We start from the raw sequence: 16,868 nt of genomic DNA, 5'->3' as shown, positions 1-16,868 counted from the left end.
AACGACATTCTTGTGAGAGTTTCACGTCTAGTGAAAAGCGGGCTTGAGTGACTTCAGCAAGACCCGCTTCTGTAACATGATCGTTCGATCTTTCTGCTTCAGTGGTACTATCACACAATGGTACCAAATCTTAGCACACTAAGCATTCCTGGAACATTTTTGTATCCTGTTCTATATAAATTAGTTGTATAACATTGCTCAGGATTTATAATAATTATTGTAATAATTTTACAGTTTCTTTTCAGAGGTCTTCGATGACATTAGCCTCATTTGGGCATTGAAATGAATTAACCTGGACTCGAACCCGGATCTCCCCCTTAACGAAAGAAGCAGCCTTAAAGGCCTCAGCCATCCGAGCATGCTTCCCATCCGACCTAAATTCCCAGCCTTTTACACACTAAGGGCACAGCGTCACCTACAGTTTAACCCCTCACTCGTCATTTCAGATTTCTGCAAGAGATTGGACTTGGTGTGCATCAGTCTTGATAGAATGGATCTGTGGTATCTGATAGAACTGAACATTTATTTCCACATAAAAAACGTCTGTAAAACATAGCTTACAAGCGTGGAGGGCTTTACAGTTACTGTGAAGAGCAGCATCGTATGCTCTGTATTTCTAATGTCAAAGAGTAACTGTAATGACAGATACTAGTCACATGGAATGTTTATACACATCTGCACACTCGTGTTTGCGAGGACAAATGATACATGACTCCCTCCCTAGCGTTAACTATATCGCGGATTAAACTTCAAGTGTCGTCCTGCACACGTTACCACTGCTTTCTTGAAACCTGGCATTGTGCCGCAGGAGTCGGTGGTTCCAGTGGGAAGTGAGATAATAGTCTTCGACCTCGTTTTTTTCTCTGAGGCGCCTAGGGCCTGTAGTGTCTAATGGTGCCTGTGGAGTAATTTTTCTGTTGCTACACTCTTGTCTTCTAGTTTGTCTCTTGTAGTCCTTGTTGTGTCTAATGCGCGAAAAAAAGCGGGCTTGTGTCGGCCCAGTGCGACGGTGGTAGGCATACCATTTATTCTAATCTGAATGTGTGGCCCCCTCTGCTAATCACCGGATGTCGTTCATCGTTTTGGTGGCTGCAGTGGTTTGCATACTGAATCATTGAGTAAGAAAAGTCTGCGCAATTCTCAAGATCTGCGAACACAAACGAGTGTCTCCCAGCCGGACTACCGGGCCACCAGTGGTCTGAACTGGTGTATGTGCTCTCATAATGTAGCAGCAAAGTCTGAGGTATAGAGTGTATCTTCTACCATGCTGTGCAAGAACTCTCCCAGCAGACGTAACGTTTGCTCGTACCCTATATCTACTGCTGCAGCCTTTAGATCGTTTTTGAATGATGTCCGCAGTCTGAGGAGTACAATGGGTAGTGCCTCCATCCAATTCTGCATCGCGTGACTTAGCAGAGCTGCTTTCAGTTGGCGATGCAGGCGTTGAACTATATTATTTGATGCAGGATGATAGGCTGTTGTGTGTACATCTCACGCCTGATAATGTAGCTAATACTCGGAAGAGCTAGGTTTCGAATTTTCGTCCTTGGTCTCTGGCAATGCGCTGTGGTACACCGAATCGGGGGATCCAACCTCGAAAAAAATGTCTGCGCCACGGTTTCGGCTGTGATATCCTTCATGGGGATTGCTTCAGGCCACCTTGTAAATCGGCCCACAACCGTAAGACAATAACTACAGTCTTCTGAGACAGTGAGCGAGCCTACGATATCGACATGCACATGTTCGAAACGTTGAATCGGCCCAGAAATGCCCCTAGCGGTGCGCTGACATAATGCGTGATCTTATTCCTCTGACTCGCAATGCATTGTTTGACAAATGTTTTGCAATCTGCATGTATTCCACGTCAGATGAAACTTTGTTTGACCAGTCTAATAGTCGCTTGTACTCCTGGATGTGACAGATTGTGTACTGATGCAACTGCTTGTGCTCGAAAGTGTTGCGGTACAAATGTACATGCTTTCAATCCAGATAGGTCACAACACAATTCAACATTCGCTTCACGTATCACAGCATGTTGAAACTTCAGTCGTCCTGTTTGTTTCAACAAATCTTGTAACTTATCTTCGCGTTGTTGAGCTAGTGTGAGGGCATCAAAATGTTCAAATGTGTGTGAAATCTTATGGGACTTAACTGCTAAGGTCATCAGTCCCTAAGCTTACACACTACTTAACCTAAATTATCCTAAGGACAAACACACACACCCATGCCCGAGGGAGGACTCGAACCTCCGCCAGGACCAGCCGCACAATCCATAACTGCAGCGCCTAAGACCGCTCAGCTAATCCTGCGCCGCATGAAAATCAATGGTAGCTACTACAGCTTCAACGTGTGAGCAAGTGTCTGCTGTCGCATTCACAGCCTCTAAACGTGATAGCACATTTGCTGGTACGTTTCCTTGTATGTAAATAATGCAGGGGGTGAATTGCCTATTGTAATCTACATGGCGTAGTTGCCTCGGCGATGCTTTCTCTGGTTTTACAGCAAACGCGTACGTTAGCGACTTACTATGTGTATAAATAGTGAACTTTCGGCACTCTAGTAAGTGTCTTGAGTTCCTTTGACTGCCGCGTAAGCTGCATACAGTTCGCGGTTATAAGTTGCCCAGCGTTGCTGTGGAGGTGACAAGTTGTTACTGAAGAATGCTATGGGCTGCCAATAAAGCTCGACCTGTAGCTGCAGTACAGCGCCAACGGCAGTAGACAAGGCATCAGCCATTAGTGCAAGTGTGCTAATTGTGCAGCCTCTGCAATTGTTATTTTCGCGGCTTGAAAAGCGTCATCTGACTCGCTTGTCCAATGCAACCTGTCGTTTGGCTTCGGAGTGTCCTTCAGAAATTCTTTTAGGGGAGCTATTACTGATGGGTAATTGTATACAGATTTGGTAAAGATTTATGACCCTTAAAAACCAGCGTAACCAGCATAGCTCTCTGATTGTAATGGGGCGAGGGTACTTTTTTTGGTTATGGCTTCCATTTTATCTTGCGACGGTCGAATACCATCCCGTCTACAGTGTAACCCAGAAAATGCAATTCCCTCGCTCCTAAAGTACGTTTTGAAGGATTAATTACCAAGCTTTGTGTGAGTAAACGATGAAGTATCTGAGCCAGATGTATAACTAGTGTAGGTGAAACCAATTTGATTGATTGATTTTAACAGGGAAGCTAAAACAGCTTAGGTCTGACCTGCCACTGCCCGCACCGAAACTAGGTTTACTGTGCGGTATCGCTCCCTGTATATATAGTAAAGCCAGCCAGTGCCCTTAAATAGTGCAAGGAGTCCCTCTACCAGTTTTTTGTTAGACACAATTTCTTCAGATCCTACATTTAGGGTCCTCTTCCGTTATACCCATTGTGTGTAGGTGTTTTTCTGAAATTCCCATGGCCGGTCATCAGTCCAGTCATGAGTTTTATCTCTTTCCTGTTCAATCCCAGGATTACAGAGCTTCTTTTAAAACATGGCTAGGGCGTCATTACCTTACCATGTTTATTTTATGGACTTGGTCCAATATCCTATGTGCTGTTTCCTATGCCAGTTCCGTAGTTCTGATTTGATTATAGCCTTGGTGATTGTCAGGACAGGTTCTGGTCCAATAAATGGAGTTGTTGCCCCCATCCTAGCCAATCTATCGGATTGTTCATTGCCACCAATCCATGAGTGGCTAGGGACCCACACTAGGTTTACCCTATTGCTCCCCCTGGCTCCACTAGAGCCCTATGGCAATTGGCAACAATCTTAGATCTTGTTGCAAGAGCTGCCAATGATTTCAGGGCTGCCTGGCTGTCTGAATAGATGTAGTTGCTATGGCCATTTCAGCACCTAGGCATATTCTCCTCCACACGTGCCCTGATTGCAGTAATTTCAGCTTGGAATACAGAGACCAGTTTTCCTAGCGAGATGAAGCTCTCCAGTCTTGGCTGAACCCCATACACCCCTGCCCCAGCGCCTTGGTCTGTTTTTGACCCATCAGTGAACCAAATGATGTCCTCCATATGGTGTCGAACGGATTTTTCCCACTGCTCCCTACTTCCAATTATTATGTTGTAAGGCTTGTCGAAGCAGCTGGGAGTTATTACATAGTCAGCAGCCATTTCCCCAGCCATTCCTATATTTACCTCACTCACTATGTTAGTGTGTGATTCTGAATATCCGAATAAGACCCAGTTTTTGCCAGTTTTAAGTCTGTGTGCCCCAGCTGCTGCCTCCATCTTGACCCAAAGGTGAAGTGGAGGCATATCCAGCATGGCTTCCATTCCAGCAGTTGGTGTGCTGCTAATTCCGCCTGTTATGGCTAAGCAGGCCAATCGCTGCACCTTAACAAGCTCCTTAGCAGCAACCCACTGTTCAGCCTTCTTCCACCACACTACAGCCCCATGGGAAATCCTAGGTCTAACCATTGCGGTGTATATCCAGTGCATACCCCTGGGGCTTAGGCCCCAGTTTTTGCCACAAGCCCTCCCAGTACTCACTGGAGTACTGTTTGCGTTGGAACCGATGCTCTTAATGTGAGGGGTCCAAGTTAGCTTCTCATCCAATGTTACCCCTAGATATTTCAGTATCCCCTTCACAGGTAGAGTTTCATCGAAGAGCTTTAGATTCCAACTTGAGTGTTGAATATGTCTCTTCAGAAATGGCACTTAGTTCCTCAATGAGTTCGTTCACCACTAGATTCCACAATAAAGGAGACAAAATTCCTCGTTGTGGGCAGCCTCTAGTGGTCTTAATTACCATCTTTTCGTTCATCATGGTAGCCTCTACCTTCCTTCCACTAAGCATGGCCCTGGTCCACCTACATATAGAGGTCCCCAGGTCATGCACCTCTGCTGCCCTTACTGTGAAATCGAAGGTCGAGTTACTAAAGGCCTCCTAGATATCCAGGAATATGCAGAGGGACATTTCTTGGAAGTTAAGTGCGTTTTCCACCTTAACAACGAGTTGGTGGAGAGCTGTCTCACATGATTTACCTGGTTGGTATGCATGTTGGTTCGAGTGTAAAGGGGCCCTACTTAGCCTCCTCTCCCCAACATATACATTAACCAGTTTTGAGACTGAAGGAGGACAGACTGATTGGTCTCATATCCTTGGCCTTTGTATGATCAATTCTCCCTGGCTTTGGGATGAAGACAACCTTCACTGCCCTCCAAGCATTGGGAATGATTCCTGCTGATAGGCTAACCCTGAATAGCCTGCATAGGACTCCTGCCTGTTGAAGGAGAGCTGGAAAAATTCCATCTGGTCCAGGTGACTTGAACGGTTGGAATGTTCCCACCGCCCACTGCATTTTGTTGAAGTTCACACACTCCTTGGCTGATTCCCAGTCCTCTCTTCGAGTGCCTAAGAACCGTTGTCTCTCAGGGGTCACATACTGGTCTGTGTTGTCCGGCAGAGCATATTGAGGAAAGTAAGTTTTCAGGAGCAATCCCAGCGTCTCATATGCTGTCTTTGTATATTCCCCATCCTCCTTCCTCGACATTCCTCCTGGATTCGTTGGTACTCTAGTGAGAATCTTTTGAAGTCTGGCTTGTGCAGCTGTGCCTGCCACTTCCTCACAGAATGCCTTCCAGGATGCCTCCTTTGCTTGTCTGATTGCAAGATTGTAGTTAGTAAGGGCCTCACGATATTTAGCCCATTGTCCTTTACGTCTCACAATATTAAACAGTCTCCATACCTATTTTCTTTGCATTTCTAGTTTGTTATTCCACCAAGGAACACTCCTATTTGTGCACTTCCTGATGATTGTGCAGTTGCCCTGATATGAGGTCACTATGGCAGAGGTAACAGCCTCTGCTACTTCCTCAAGTTCTACTGGATTCCTTATCGAGGTTTTAATTTCTGATAAGCCTAAGTCAAGGTCCCTGCTATATGTTTCCCAGTCTGTTTTCCTGGGATTCCTATAGGTCATGGTCTGACTGGTTCCCATTTCAACCTTGAATTTGATGTACATGTGGTCCGATGAGGATGGCTCCAACACCATATGTCATTGTTTGACATAGCTATCCATTTTCATGGAACCAAAGGTAATGTCAATTACTTCTTCCCTTCTGCTATTCCTGAAAGTAGGTTCATTGCCCCTATTCGGGACTTCTAAGTTGTTAGCTAATAGCAATTCAAGAAGGTTCACCTCTACTCTTGGTGTCCTTGCTGCCCCACACTAGGTTGTGGACATTGGCATCACATCCCGCCAGCAGTTGATCACCTTGCCGATGGCAAGTCTCTACCAGTGTCCTCACCTCCAAAGGAGGAGGAGAACTGTCTTCGTAAGGAAGATATGCTGAGGCCAAAAGAATTTCCCTTGTGATACCTTCCTCACATTGCTGCATTTTAATGGTCACTAAGTCCCTAGAGCAGAAATCCATCAGTGGCATTTCTTACATAGATGCATGTTCTGGAGTTTCTTAGATTCCTAGCGTAGATCAGCTTACCTCCAGTGCAACTGAGGCCTGATATATCCCCTTTGTAAAAATAGGGTTCATGTATCAGGGCCACGTCCACTTCCTGTCTCCCCAGGCAGTGCATCAGGGCTGCAGAGGCCCCTTTACTGTGCTGCAGATTAATCTGCAGCACCTCCAGGATCTGTCTTGCTGCCATCTTTGAGGTTTTTGAGAACCCTAATGGTGACCTGCAAGAACCCTAAAAACAGTTTCAGGTCCTGCTCCCACATCGCCTTCAGGGACTTCTCACTGACCAACACCACCAGGGTTTGTCCTTCTGGAGCAACCTTCTGGTTAATCACTCTCTGGTCTTCTGTCGAGACTTTTGTGTTCTGGGCCCCTATTTTCCCGAACAGAGTCTTCGGAGAGACTTCCTTAAGGATCTTGGGCACCCATAATGATATCTTTGCTGTCTTAAGAAGCTCCGCTGCCATCTTAACCAGCAGCTTCGCATCTTCCCATGGGGATATCATGGGCACCTTGTCCTTGAGCCATTCCACCGTGTGCACTCCCTCACAGACAAAAATGAGTGCACCACTATCTAGATAGACCCTCCTGAAGTTGGGTCCTGGGCCAGCGCCCCCCCCCCCCAATCTTTTCAAAGAGGGCCATCTGTACCAGTTCCTACTGCTGCAAGATGATGGCCACCAGTGGATAACCTTCCTGGATAACTGCCATCCTAAAAACCGACACTGCAGTACTGTAGGTCTGTTCCCTATTTCTCGCCTTGGTTTGTTCTGGACTCACTTATCCAGGGAGGAGGGAGTCTTTGATTCCTCCCTTATCCTCTTACTACCGATCTTTGATGTGTGGGGGTCTGCGTGTCCCCTTCAACCTAAGACAGTTTCTTCCTGGGGGTCTTAGGTTCTAGTCCCTTTAATTCCCTCCACTTGTCTTTAGGAAGCCATTCTTTCCCTTCCTTTCTCCTCTCTTTCCTGAGCAGCTTCCTCCTCTGGGCCCCAGACAAGCCTTGATCTTAATCTGGTCTAGCTTCTCGGTTACAGTTCCCATTTTTGGCTCAGGTCTAGACCCTGATTCAGTAATGGGAATGCCTTCCATTGGTTCTGTCCCCGATGTTTGGGTATCTGAGGTCTCAACCTGCCCCTCAGTTTGTTTTTCTTTATTTTCTATAATCGTGTCCATATTGGTCCCACGAGATTTGGGGATCTAGAAGGTCCACACCACGAATACCCCACTCAGTGTTAGGCTAATTGCTCAGAGAGGTCACCCAGTATCCCTGAGGCTCCGTTTGCGACACATCTTCCTATGTGCCACGCACCTCTCGGCACGGATCGCATCACACCTTGGGCTAGGTCAGGGAACAGGGTAGGATTAGAAGTGGATAGGGAAGATGGGACGTTGTGGGACACTCTTAGTCTGATCCATTGGCTAAGGCCTTTCCGGCAGTAGGTCCTCTACCTTCGGCATAGCCCTCAGCTTCCCACGGATATGCAAGCGTCTCCACCCGCACAGACAGTGCTTCATCAAGGTGGTGTCCCCCGGAGAGGAAACCAAGTTAATTGTTGGGTGTTTTTACTGTCAACCCGATTCTCCTGACAGTTCAAGAGTCTTCAAAGAATGTCTATAGTCAATAGCGAGAAAATATCCAGATCATTCAACACTGGCCGGAGGCGCCTTTAACCTGCCAAGTATAGAGTGTAATGTCTATGGATTCATTTTTTTTTGGGGGGGGGGGGGGGGGGGCACAGACAGACAGTCACGCGAAATACTTTTTCTTTTGCACACGTTTTATGAAAATTCTCTTGAGCAGCTAGCTTGGCAGCCTATATGCAATGGAAATATCGTAGACCTTGTAGCTACAAATAGGCTGGACCTTATCGACAACGTCAGTATAGAAACGGTGAGTAGCGATCACGATGTCATTATAGCAACTATGATTACAAAAGTTAATAAATCAGTCAAGAAGGCTAGGACAGCGTTTCTGCTAGGTAGAGCAGATAAGCAATTTTTAACATCTCACTTAGACAATGAATTGGCATCACTTAATTCTAGTAAAGTGGTTGAGAGGAATTATGGGCAAAGTTTAAGCAGATTGTAAATCGTGGTCTGGTGAGTTACGCGCCTGGATGATGGATGGAAAAGATCCACTATGGCTTAATAACGAAATTCGGCGATGCTGAGGAAGCTGAGGCTGTTGCACTCTACGTTAACTACCACCGTCACACCTTAGCCAAATATGTGCCAGAGAACCCCAGAAAATTCTGGTCATATGTACAATCGCAAAGCGAGTCTAAAGTTTCTATTCAGTCCCTTTGTTGAGCAGTCTGGTGTGATAGTTAAAGATAGCAAAACGAAAGCTGAAGTGAAGGATGTGAAAGCAAATAAATCACCAGGTTCAGATGGAATCCCAGTTAGATTTCACAAAGAGTACTCTATGGCACCACTTGCATGGTGCTATACACTTTTGCGCGTAATTGCCGAATTTCTCGTGGTTGTTGTTGTTGTGGTCTTCAGTCCTGAGACTGGTTTGATGCAGCTCTCCATGCTACTCTATCCTGTGCAAGCCTCTTCATCTCCCAGTACCTACTGCAGCCTACATCCTTCTGAATCTGCTTAGTGTATTCATCTCTTGGTCTCCCCCTACGATTTTTACCCTCCACGCTGCCCTCCAGTACTAAATTGGTGATCCCTTGATGCCTCAGAACATGTCCTACCAACCGATCCCTTCTTCTAGTCAAGTTGTGCCACAAACTCCTCTTCTCCCCAATTCTACTCAGTACCTCCTCATTAGTTATGTGATCTACCCATCTCATCTTCAGCATTCTTCTGTAGCACCACATTTCGAAAGCTTCCATTCTCTTCTTGTCTAAACTATTTATCGTCCATGTATCACTTCCATACATGGCTACACTCCATACAAATACTTTCAGAAACGACTTCCTGACTCTTAAATCAATACTCGATGTTAAAAAATTTCTCTTCTTGAGAAACGCTTTCCTTGCCATTGCCAGTCTACATTTTATATCCTATCTACTTCGACCATCATCAGTTATTTTGCTCCCCAAATAGCAAAACTCCTTTACTACTTTAAGTGTCTCATTTCCTAATCTAATTCCCTCAGCATCACCCGACTTAATTCGACTACATTCCATTATCCTCGTTTTGCTTTTGCTGATATTCATCTTATACCCTCCTTTCAAGACACTGTCCATTCTGTTCAACTGCTCTTCCAAGTCCTTTGCTGTCTCTGACAATTACAATGTCATGGGCAAACTGCAAAGTTTTTATTTCTTCTCCATGTATTTTAATACCTACTCCGAACTTTTCTTTCATTTCCTTTACTGCTTGCTCAATATACAGATTGAATAGCATCGGGGACAGGCTACAACCCTGTCTCAATCCCTTCCCAACCACTGCTTCCCTTTCATGTCCCTCGACTCTTATAACTGCCATCTGGTTTCTGTACAAATTGTAAATAGCCGCCCGCATGTCGTGGTCGTGCGGTAGCGTTCTCGCTTCCCACGCCCGGGTTCCCGGGTTCGATTCCCGGCGGGGTCAGGGATTTTCTCTGCCTCGTGATGGCTGGGTGTTGTGTGCTGTCCTTAGGTTAGTTAGGTTTAAGTAGTTCTAAGTTCTAGGGGACTTATGACCACAGCAGTTGAGTCCCATAGTGCTCAGAGCCATTTGTAAATAGCCTTTCGCTCCCTGTATTTTACCCCTGCCACCTTCAGAATTTGAAAGAGACTATTCCAGTCAACATTGTCAAAAGCTTTCTCTAATTCTACAAATGCTAGAAACGTAGGTTTGCCTTTCCTTAATCTTTCTTCTAAGATAAGTCGTAGGGTCAGTATTGCCTCACATGTTCCAACATTTCTACGGAATCCAAACTGATCTTCCCCGAGGTCGGCTTCTACCAGTTTTTCCGTGGTACCAGCACAAATTTTGTGCCGATGTGGACTCCTGGACGACAGGTGGCGCGGTCGCTGACGTGTGTGCGTTGTTTGTAATGCAGCTACTTGCGTGCTAGCTCTGCTAATTGCGACTGTAGTTATGCTAGTGTCACTGCAGACATATTCTCTTGCCACAATAACAGTGTTGCCACATTTGTTGCGGGCTACAACTCGACGATCCTGTTCGCCGTTTACGCTAGTGCATTTCAATCACACGCGCACACTGTCAGAAGTTTTTGAGTGTCCAAGAGTAATCAGGACAACCAGATATTGCGCAGCACGTCGTCACTCACATGTGCGCAAACAGCGTAAAAGCTGTGACGGGTTTCGATCGCCGAGCTCCTTTAGTCCATTCGCTTCCGACGGTGACATGCGCGTCACTAGCGCATTCGTAATTGACGCATACCTTTCGGCGTTGGGCGGTGCAGCAAGGAATCTTGTACCACAGCGGCTAAGTCTTCTGTTAGTGCTGCGACTGCATAGCTAGACTTCGTTTCGTCTGCTGATATCTGTGCAAGGACGAAATGGCTTTCAAGCTGCGCAAACCACATCAGGTTGTGTTGCGAGAAGGGCGGCGGTTTAATAGTAGCCCTATTAATTTTACTGCTCGCAGCTGGCTCTGTGTTGACTGGCGGAATGTCCATTTTGTGCGAGAACAAGCGCGGCGCGGCTGATGCGGAAGTAATTAATGTTCACTTTACGATGAGGTGTGAACGCTGAAGCCGACGCGGTTGTATTTTGTGTTCCCGTCGGGATCACCAAATATGTGGTATCTGATAGAGTTGAACATTTATATCCACATAAAACACGTCTATGCAAGATAGCTTACAAGCGGCCAAGGCTTTACAGTTACTGTAAAGAGCGGCATGGAATAGTTTATATCTCTAACGTTAAGGAGTAAATGGAACTACAAATACTAAAGTCGGATCCACGAACGATGGCGGTTCGCAAATGTCGAGACAGAACGGGGAATGCATTGTTGCCGGTTCCAAGCAACAGCTGGCGGCACGCGCATACGCTTGCTTTGCGCTTGATGTAAGCGTTTATCCGGCAAATTATGTGTCTCGCTTGCTTGTGTAGAATTTGTCGCTTACCGCCGCCATCAGCCATGACAACTCGCAACAAATGAAATAAAAATTCACTAAATAATTAGCTGCAATCGTGTTAAATGGTCGCATTGCATACAACATTCACAGCACAGCTGTGCACTCATTGGCTGTCGGTGAATGATGATGCATGTGCGCGGAAATTTTATTACAGTGTTTCTTTCGATTTTTTACGTTTCAGAAGCAATTAACTTTTCTCAAATTCGAAGTGCATGAGTAGGTGAGCAAATAAAGATCTATCTTTCTATCTTAAGCAATGACACGAGTACTAAACCAAAGAAACATTATTTTTGTAGAAATGTGCTACACTCCATCGTTCTCGTTGTATGTACAACGAAACAGTAAATTGTTAGTAAGTCTTGATTCTTTGTAGAAATGTGCGACACCGCATCGTTTTCGTTGTATGTACAACGAAACAGTAAATTGTTAGTGAGTCTTGATTCTTGGGACGAATAAACCTCTGTTACGTCGTATTGTCAATAAACCGCGCACGAGGACACGTGTCTTCACAGAAATGCTTAAGCCTCGTGCAGCGATGCTGTTTTTGTAATCAGGTTTATCAGATAGCAGCCAACGTGGTTATCAGTAAGGGGAAACAATATATATTTCATTGAGTCAAAAATTAAAAAAAAATTAGTTCATGGCGATCTCATTTTTCACACTGCACGCAATCTTCACGGATAGTAATCTTTGATCGTAGCTGCGTTTGGTAAGCAGAAAAGCAGTTGTGACTGTGAGTTACAGCCGGCAAGATGTGGCGCAGAGTGTAAGTAAAGTGAAAGTATAAACAAACTTTAGGAATTTATGACCGTAGAATATGATTCCCGCAAGAAAAATTCGTTAACTGTATACACTTGAGAACCCCTGAAAAGTTAGAAGGGTTATTGTACAAGTCTTTCTTATCCGGTTTCGCAGATCACTGTGTTTGTGTTGTGTCCTTATGTCAACGAAATCGTCTCTCAACTTTGCGTATCAGTATTTACATAAAACAAACCATCCAGCGAGTTTGTTTTACCGAATATGTGTAAATATAACACTAGTTGTATGGAATGTAATTTGCAAATGAGTGATACGTAGACCTACTCCAAAGTATTATTTGAGATTTCGTGATCCGCGCCCAAACGAGATTATTAAACAATCAGGGCAAGGTTTTTAGTGCATGAAACTGCAGCCATTAGAAAGGCTTTTCAGTTAAGTGCTATTGCGAGCTACACTTCTCAGTTGCGTCACCGTGGGCTCCTGTGGCAGCATTTGGCATATTGCAGGAATGTGTCCAGTTTTGTGGTTCATCCTCAATGTAACTGGATTTTTTCCTGCTTCGCTAAGGAAGTAGAATGCCCCCCGTCTATATTTGTCGTCGCCTCTTCTGATAAGTCTATGCTTTGTCGCCTTAGTCTGCCCCATCCGAAGTTTGGAGCCCGTTTCCTCTCTCAAATCGTTTTGGATCATACAAACTGTTGATCAGTACGTAAGTTCTAACATTCATCAAATTATCAGTGTTGAAGGTTGGTTTTCAGAAAGTCTGTACTGCTTAGTTCGTTCTGTTTCTAGGTGTTTAACGTGTGCTGTTTGTTGTACCTATTAATCTGCAGAGGAATGTATGGTTTTACTCTTCTGTTTCACCTTTTATAAATGACATTGTGCACAAATATTATGCGTTCTTCTGTTAAGGAAGTGCTTTGTCACCTGCATTGGGAAGTGAGATGCGAGACAATCCATCCAGTTATCAGGGTTTGGCTGCTGTAGTATCTTTTTTGCTGTTCTAGCAATGTATGTGTAAAGTCTGATAAACTGAAGCCTTTGGTACCACTATGTCAGCTCACAACAAGACTGTCACCTTTCACTCTAATCCATATCCTGACGTATGGTACAGGATAAGTTGGTCGCCACAACCTACCTCACTGACATAATATAAATGCTAAAAAAGCCATTCCCCCCCCCCCCCCCCCCCCTCCCTGTTTGTGCATGAATGATGTCACATCATCATCACATCACGGGGTGAAGCTTCTATCAGGTATTGACAGGTTAAGTTGCTTCAGATAATCTGTTTGAGCCACAGTAACTAGCTGGAAAAGTCAGGAAATAGATTACACCTAATAAGTGGGTGTCTTGTGAATAATGCAAGCTATCAGTAAATTGTTTGAAGTTACACAGATGGCATATCTTGGATATTTTGGTTTGTATTTTTCAGTTGAAGACAGCTGCTGTGGGTTTTGTTTAGAAGTTACCTATTTCTTACTTCCAGTGATTCTTATCATGTACAATATGTCCATGTAAGTGTCATGAAGATATAAATCCTTTGAGGGAAATTTTTTAGATTGTGTTGTATACCAGACTGTATACGATATGATTTTATGTTGAAGTGCTGACAGATTGAACTGTACCTTAGACTGAAGTCTGAGTTAGGTTTGAAACTGACAATTTTTTCAAGAGAGGGCGAAACCAAGTAATGTGTCATGACAATCTTTCTTGGATATTAAGTGCGTATTCCACAGTTGAATCTACTTCTGCATTCAGAATTGCTGTTTTTGCTGCTGTGATCTGATGGTTTTGAATTTGTAATAACAAGAAAATTCCTGCCCTCTTCTCGCATTCCTGAAAAAGTCCTGACAGTTTGTGTAGTTGTGCCAAATTATGCAATAAATTGCAGAGAACTGTCGAAGTTGCAATATTATTTTTTTTATCACTTGATGAGTAATTGTGAGCCCAACCTCATTATAAAATCATCCAATAAGCTATGCAATAATATACAACAGGCACATGACTGTGCATTATAGGTATACATCGTGTAAAGCAGTGAATTTCATTCACCGTGTATTTGTGTTAATAGTGATGTCATCTCTCTATTGGCATAGTTTTGTGTTGTTAATGAATCCCTTCATTCGGGCATTACATCAAACAGGACCATTCTGTGCGAAGTACAGGATTATCAAAGACTGGGATACCACCCATCTGCTTTGACCACTGATGTCATCACCATGCCAAAAACCCCTATTTTGAACATATCCAACGTGGCTACCAACACATCTGCAAAACCACAGATAACACACGAAGTAGTTCAGTGACTAAACCCAGTGAACTGCGGAAAATGGGGTTGTGGATGGGGACAAACTAAGAATTCAATAATAAGAACAAAAACACTGTTTAAGGTCAAAAAACAAAAAAAAAAAAACAAAAAACCTGGAAACCATCAAAAAATAAAACTCAACAAAGTCATACAAAATGCAACATAAGGTCATGGTATCCTAAACTCAAAGTAACCTACATAACTCAAACTTAGTCCAGGATACCAATAACCCCCCCCCCCCAATCTCCCCTCACCACAACTACAAAAGGTGGTATCCCAATCTCCACTTAACCTGTATAGTTCAAATCTAGACACTGATAGCAATAACATAAACCGCTAAACCATGCCACCTCTTCATATGCTGTGCCCTCTACCACATGTCATTTCCATTGAGACCGACAACCTTGTAGTTTGGTCTCCTCCCCCAAATCAACCCTCCAAACCTCATTTACGTTCCAAAATCCAGACAAACCAAAGCTTGATGACATCATGCAGCACAACTACCGCATGTGTCAAAGCAGTCCTGTAGTATCCTACAGCCAAGTATACCCTACAGATAGAAGCAACTCATTTTTCCAGTGGAGGTTACAGTAGTCTTGGATTACTGTCAGAGAGAGAATTTGTGTTGTCTTGTGTGTTTCTTCATAAATTTGCAACACATATGAAACCCACCAATGACAGTCATACGAACAGGTAACAAATCCAAGTATGCCAGTTAACAGCAGTTCTTTCACCATAGCAGTCACTGGCTCTTCTCTCCTTACTAAAGAAGCAGACTATGTCTTTGTTTTTACTATACCTTTGTTAATAGGTGTTAAACAATGAAGCTTCTGGGTACCTGGAATCGTCCTTGTATTCTTGAAATGTAGCTTCAGCTTGGCAATGTCTTCATCATGATGGGAAGCCAATGTATAGTAGAAGACACATAAAGGAACATTTTCTTTGCACCACTGAAACAACTGTTGTGGTGACAAAATATGGCTTTCATGAGGCCACTTGAGGCTAGTAAGTGTGACTAATCTCTTTACTGTCCCTGCAACCCCATCACAAGGTCCTTTACCATCTGCTATAGCAAAAAAGTGCTTTTGTGCAGGAAAGAATATACACATACTATGAAGGTAGTCATGTATGACACATGGTTTATTTTATTAGAACTTGTGTGTCTGTAGTAAGCAACAAATGATTGAATTGTAACCTGTGAATTATTTTCATGAAATCCCTGTACTTCATTCTGAATATGAAGAAGTCACAAACAAGAAGATACTCACATACTTTGAGTTCTTCACTAGCTGCTCCTGTTTGTGTACTCTAATTCCATTTTCTTTGACAAACACATAGTCTTTTGTTCCTGGCATCACACGTCTCACATTATGATCAAGTTAAAAATCACGTACATGCTGAACATTTTTCTCACACAGTATCTTATGTGGCTTTGGATTTGGTGTCACTAGTATAACATGTTTTGCTATAAGATGATTTGCTCTTCAAATGTTGTAATCTGAAGCAGAAAATTCTTTCATGGTTTCCCTTTACTCCAGCTCGTTGGAAGTACTATCAAAATTTGTATTTTGTCATACATGCAATCTGAACTGTTCAAATAATCCTTCAGCTGGGCTTTGATTTCTCCATTTCATTTCTTTCACATTGTTCTTTTTCCAGTTGTACCACATAAGTATGCTTCAACACTGAGGCAATCTCATTCAGTTTCTGCTTTGGGTACTTTATCTCACTCTGAAGCCTCCTTTTCTTCACAGGAGACTCGCCTAAATACTGAAGGCTAGTATTTAAAGAATAAAGTGTCAATCCGATGCTGTTTCATCTTCAATTAAATTATCTCTGGAAGTACGTAGTACAGCTGGAGCAGCACCTGCAGGTATTGATGAGTTTTGAGATATTTGCTGAAAATTTTTCCACCTAGCAATACATTAGGATAACGTTTTACTATCCACTCTTGACACATGCTTCAAATTCTTCTATATTCTTGTGTGACCTCCTTTAAAGTCAAATTGCAATATAATTTGTACTTGAAATCCATTTTTTGCAAACTACACCTGAATACTACAGCAACTATACACTGCAAGTTGGGTACAGTCATGAAGCAAGTTAATGATTAGTGTTTGAAAAAAATAAAAAGTCTCTCTGATTAGCGGTTCACGAGAAGAAATGTTCACCAGTTGCTTAGAATAAATTTTGGACATGATGCCTTTGGTGTGTCATCTTGATATACACCATCTGTTTAGTAATGTATTGGAACAATTCAATACATTTAAAAAAAATAATTGAAGATGATGTTTTGAGGTATATAAGGTTAAAGTCAGTGAGCTTCAACATGTAAA

The 16,868-nt window shown here is 43.5% G+C and overlaps 1 protein-coding gene across 1 annotated transcript in view; it reads left to right on the top strand.

The window, feature by feature from the left end:
• Positions 1–12,016: 12,016 nt before the first annotated feature.
• LOC126162209 (neutral alpha-glucosidase AB) overlaps positions 12,017–16,868 on the top strand; it is a 133,285-nt gene continuing 128,433 nt past the window's right edge. The window contains exon 1 of the mRNA XM_049918553.1: positions 12,017–12,231. Coding sequence (XP_049774510.1) covers positions 12,218–12,231 — 14 coding nt within the window. The 5' untranslated portion in view covers positions 12,017–12,217. The remainder of the gene's footprint in view (positions 12,232–16,868) is intronic.

This window comes from Schistocerca cancellata, chromosome 2 (assembly GCF_023864275.1).
Source record: "Schistocerca cancellata isolate TAMUIC-IGC-003103 chromosome 2, iqSchCanc2.1, whole genome shotgun sequence".
Lineage (NCBI taxonomy): Eukaryota > Metazoa > Arthropoda > Insecta > Orthoptera > Acrididae > Schistocerca > Schistocerca cancellata.
The sequence above is the reverse complement of the archived record's forward strand: the minus strand, read 5'-3'. Positions and strand labels throughout refer to the sequence as shown.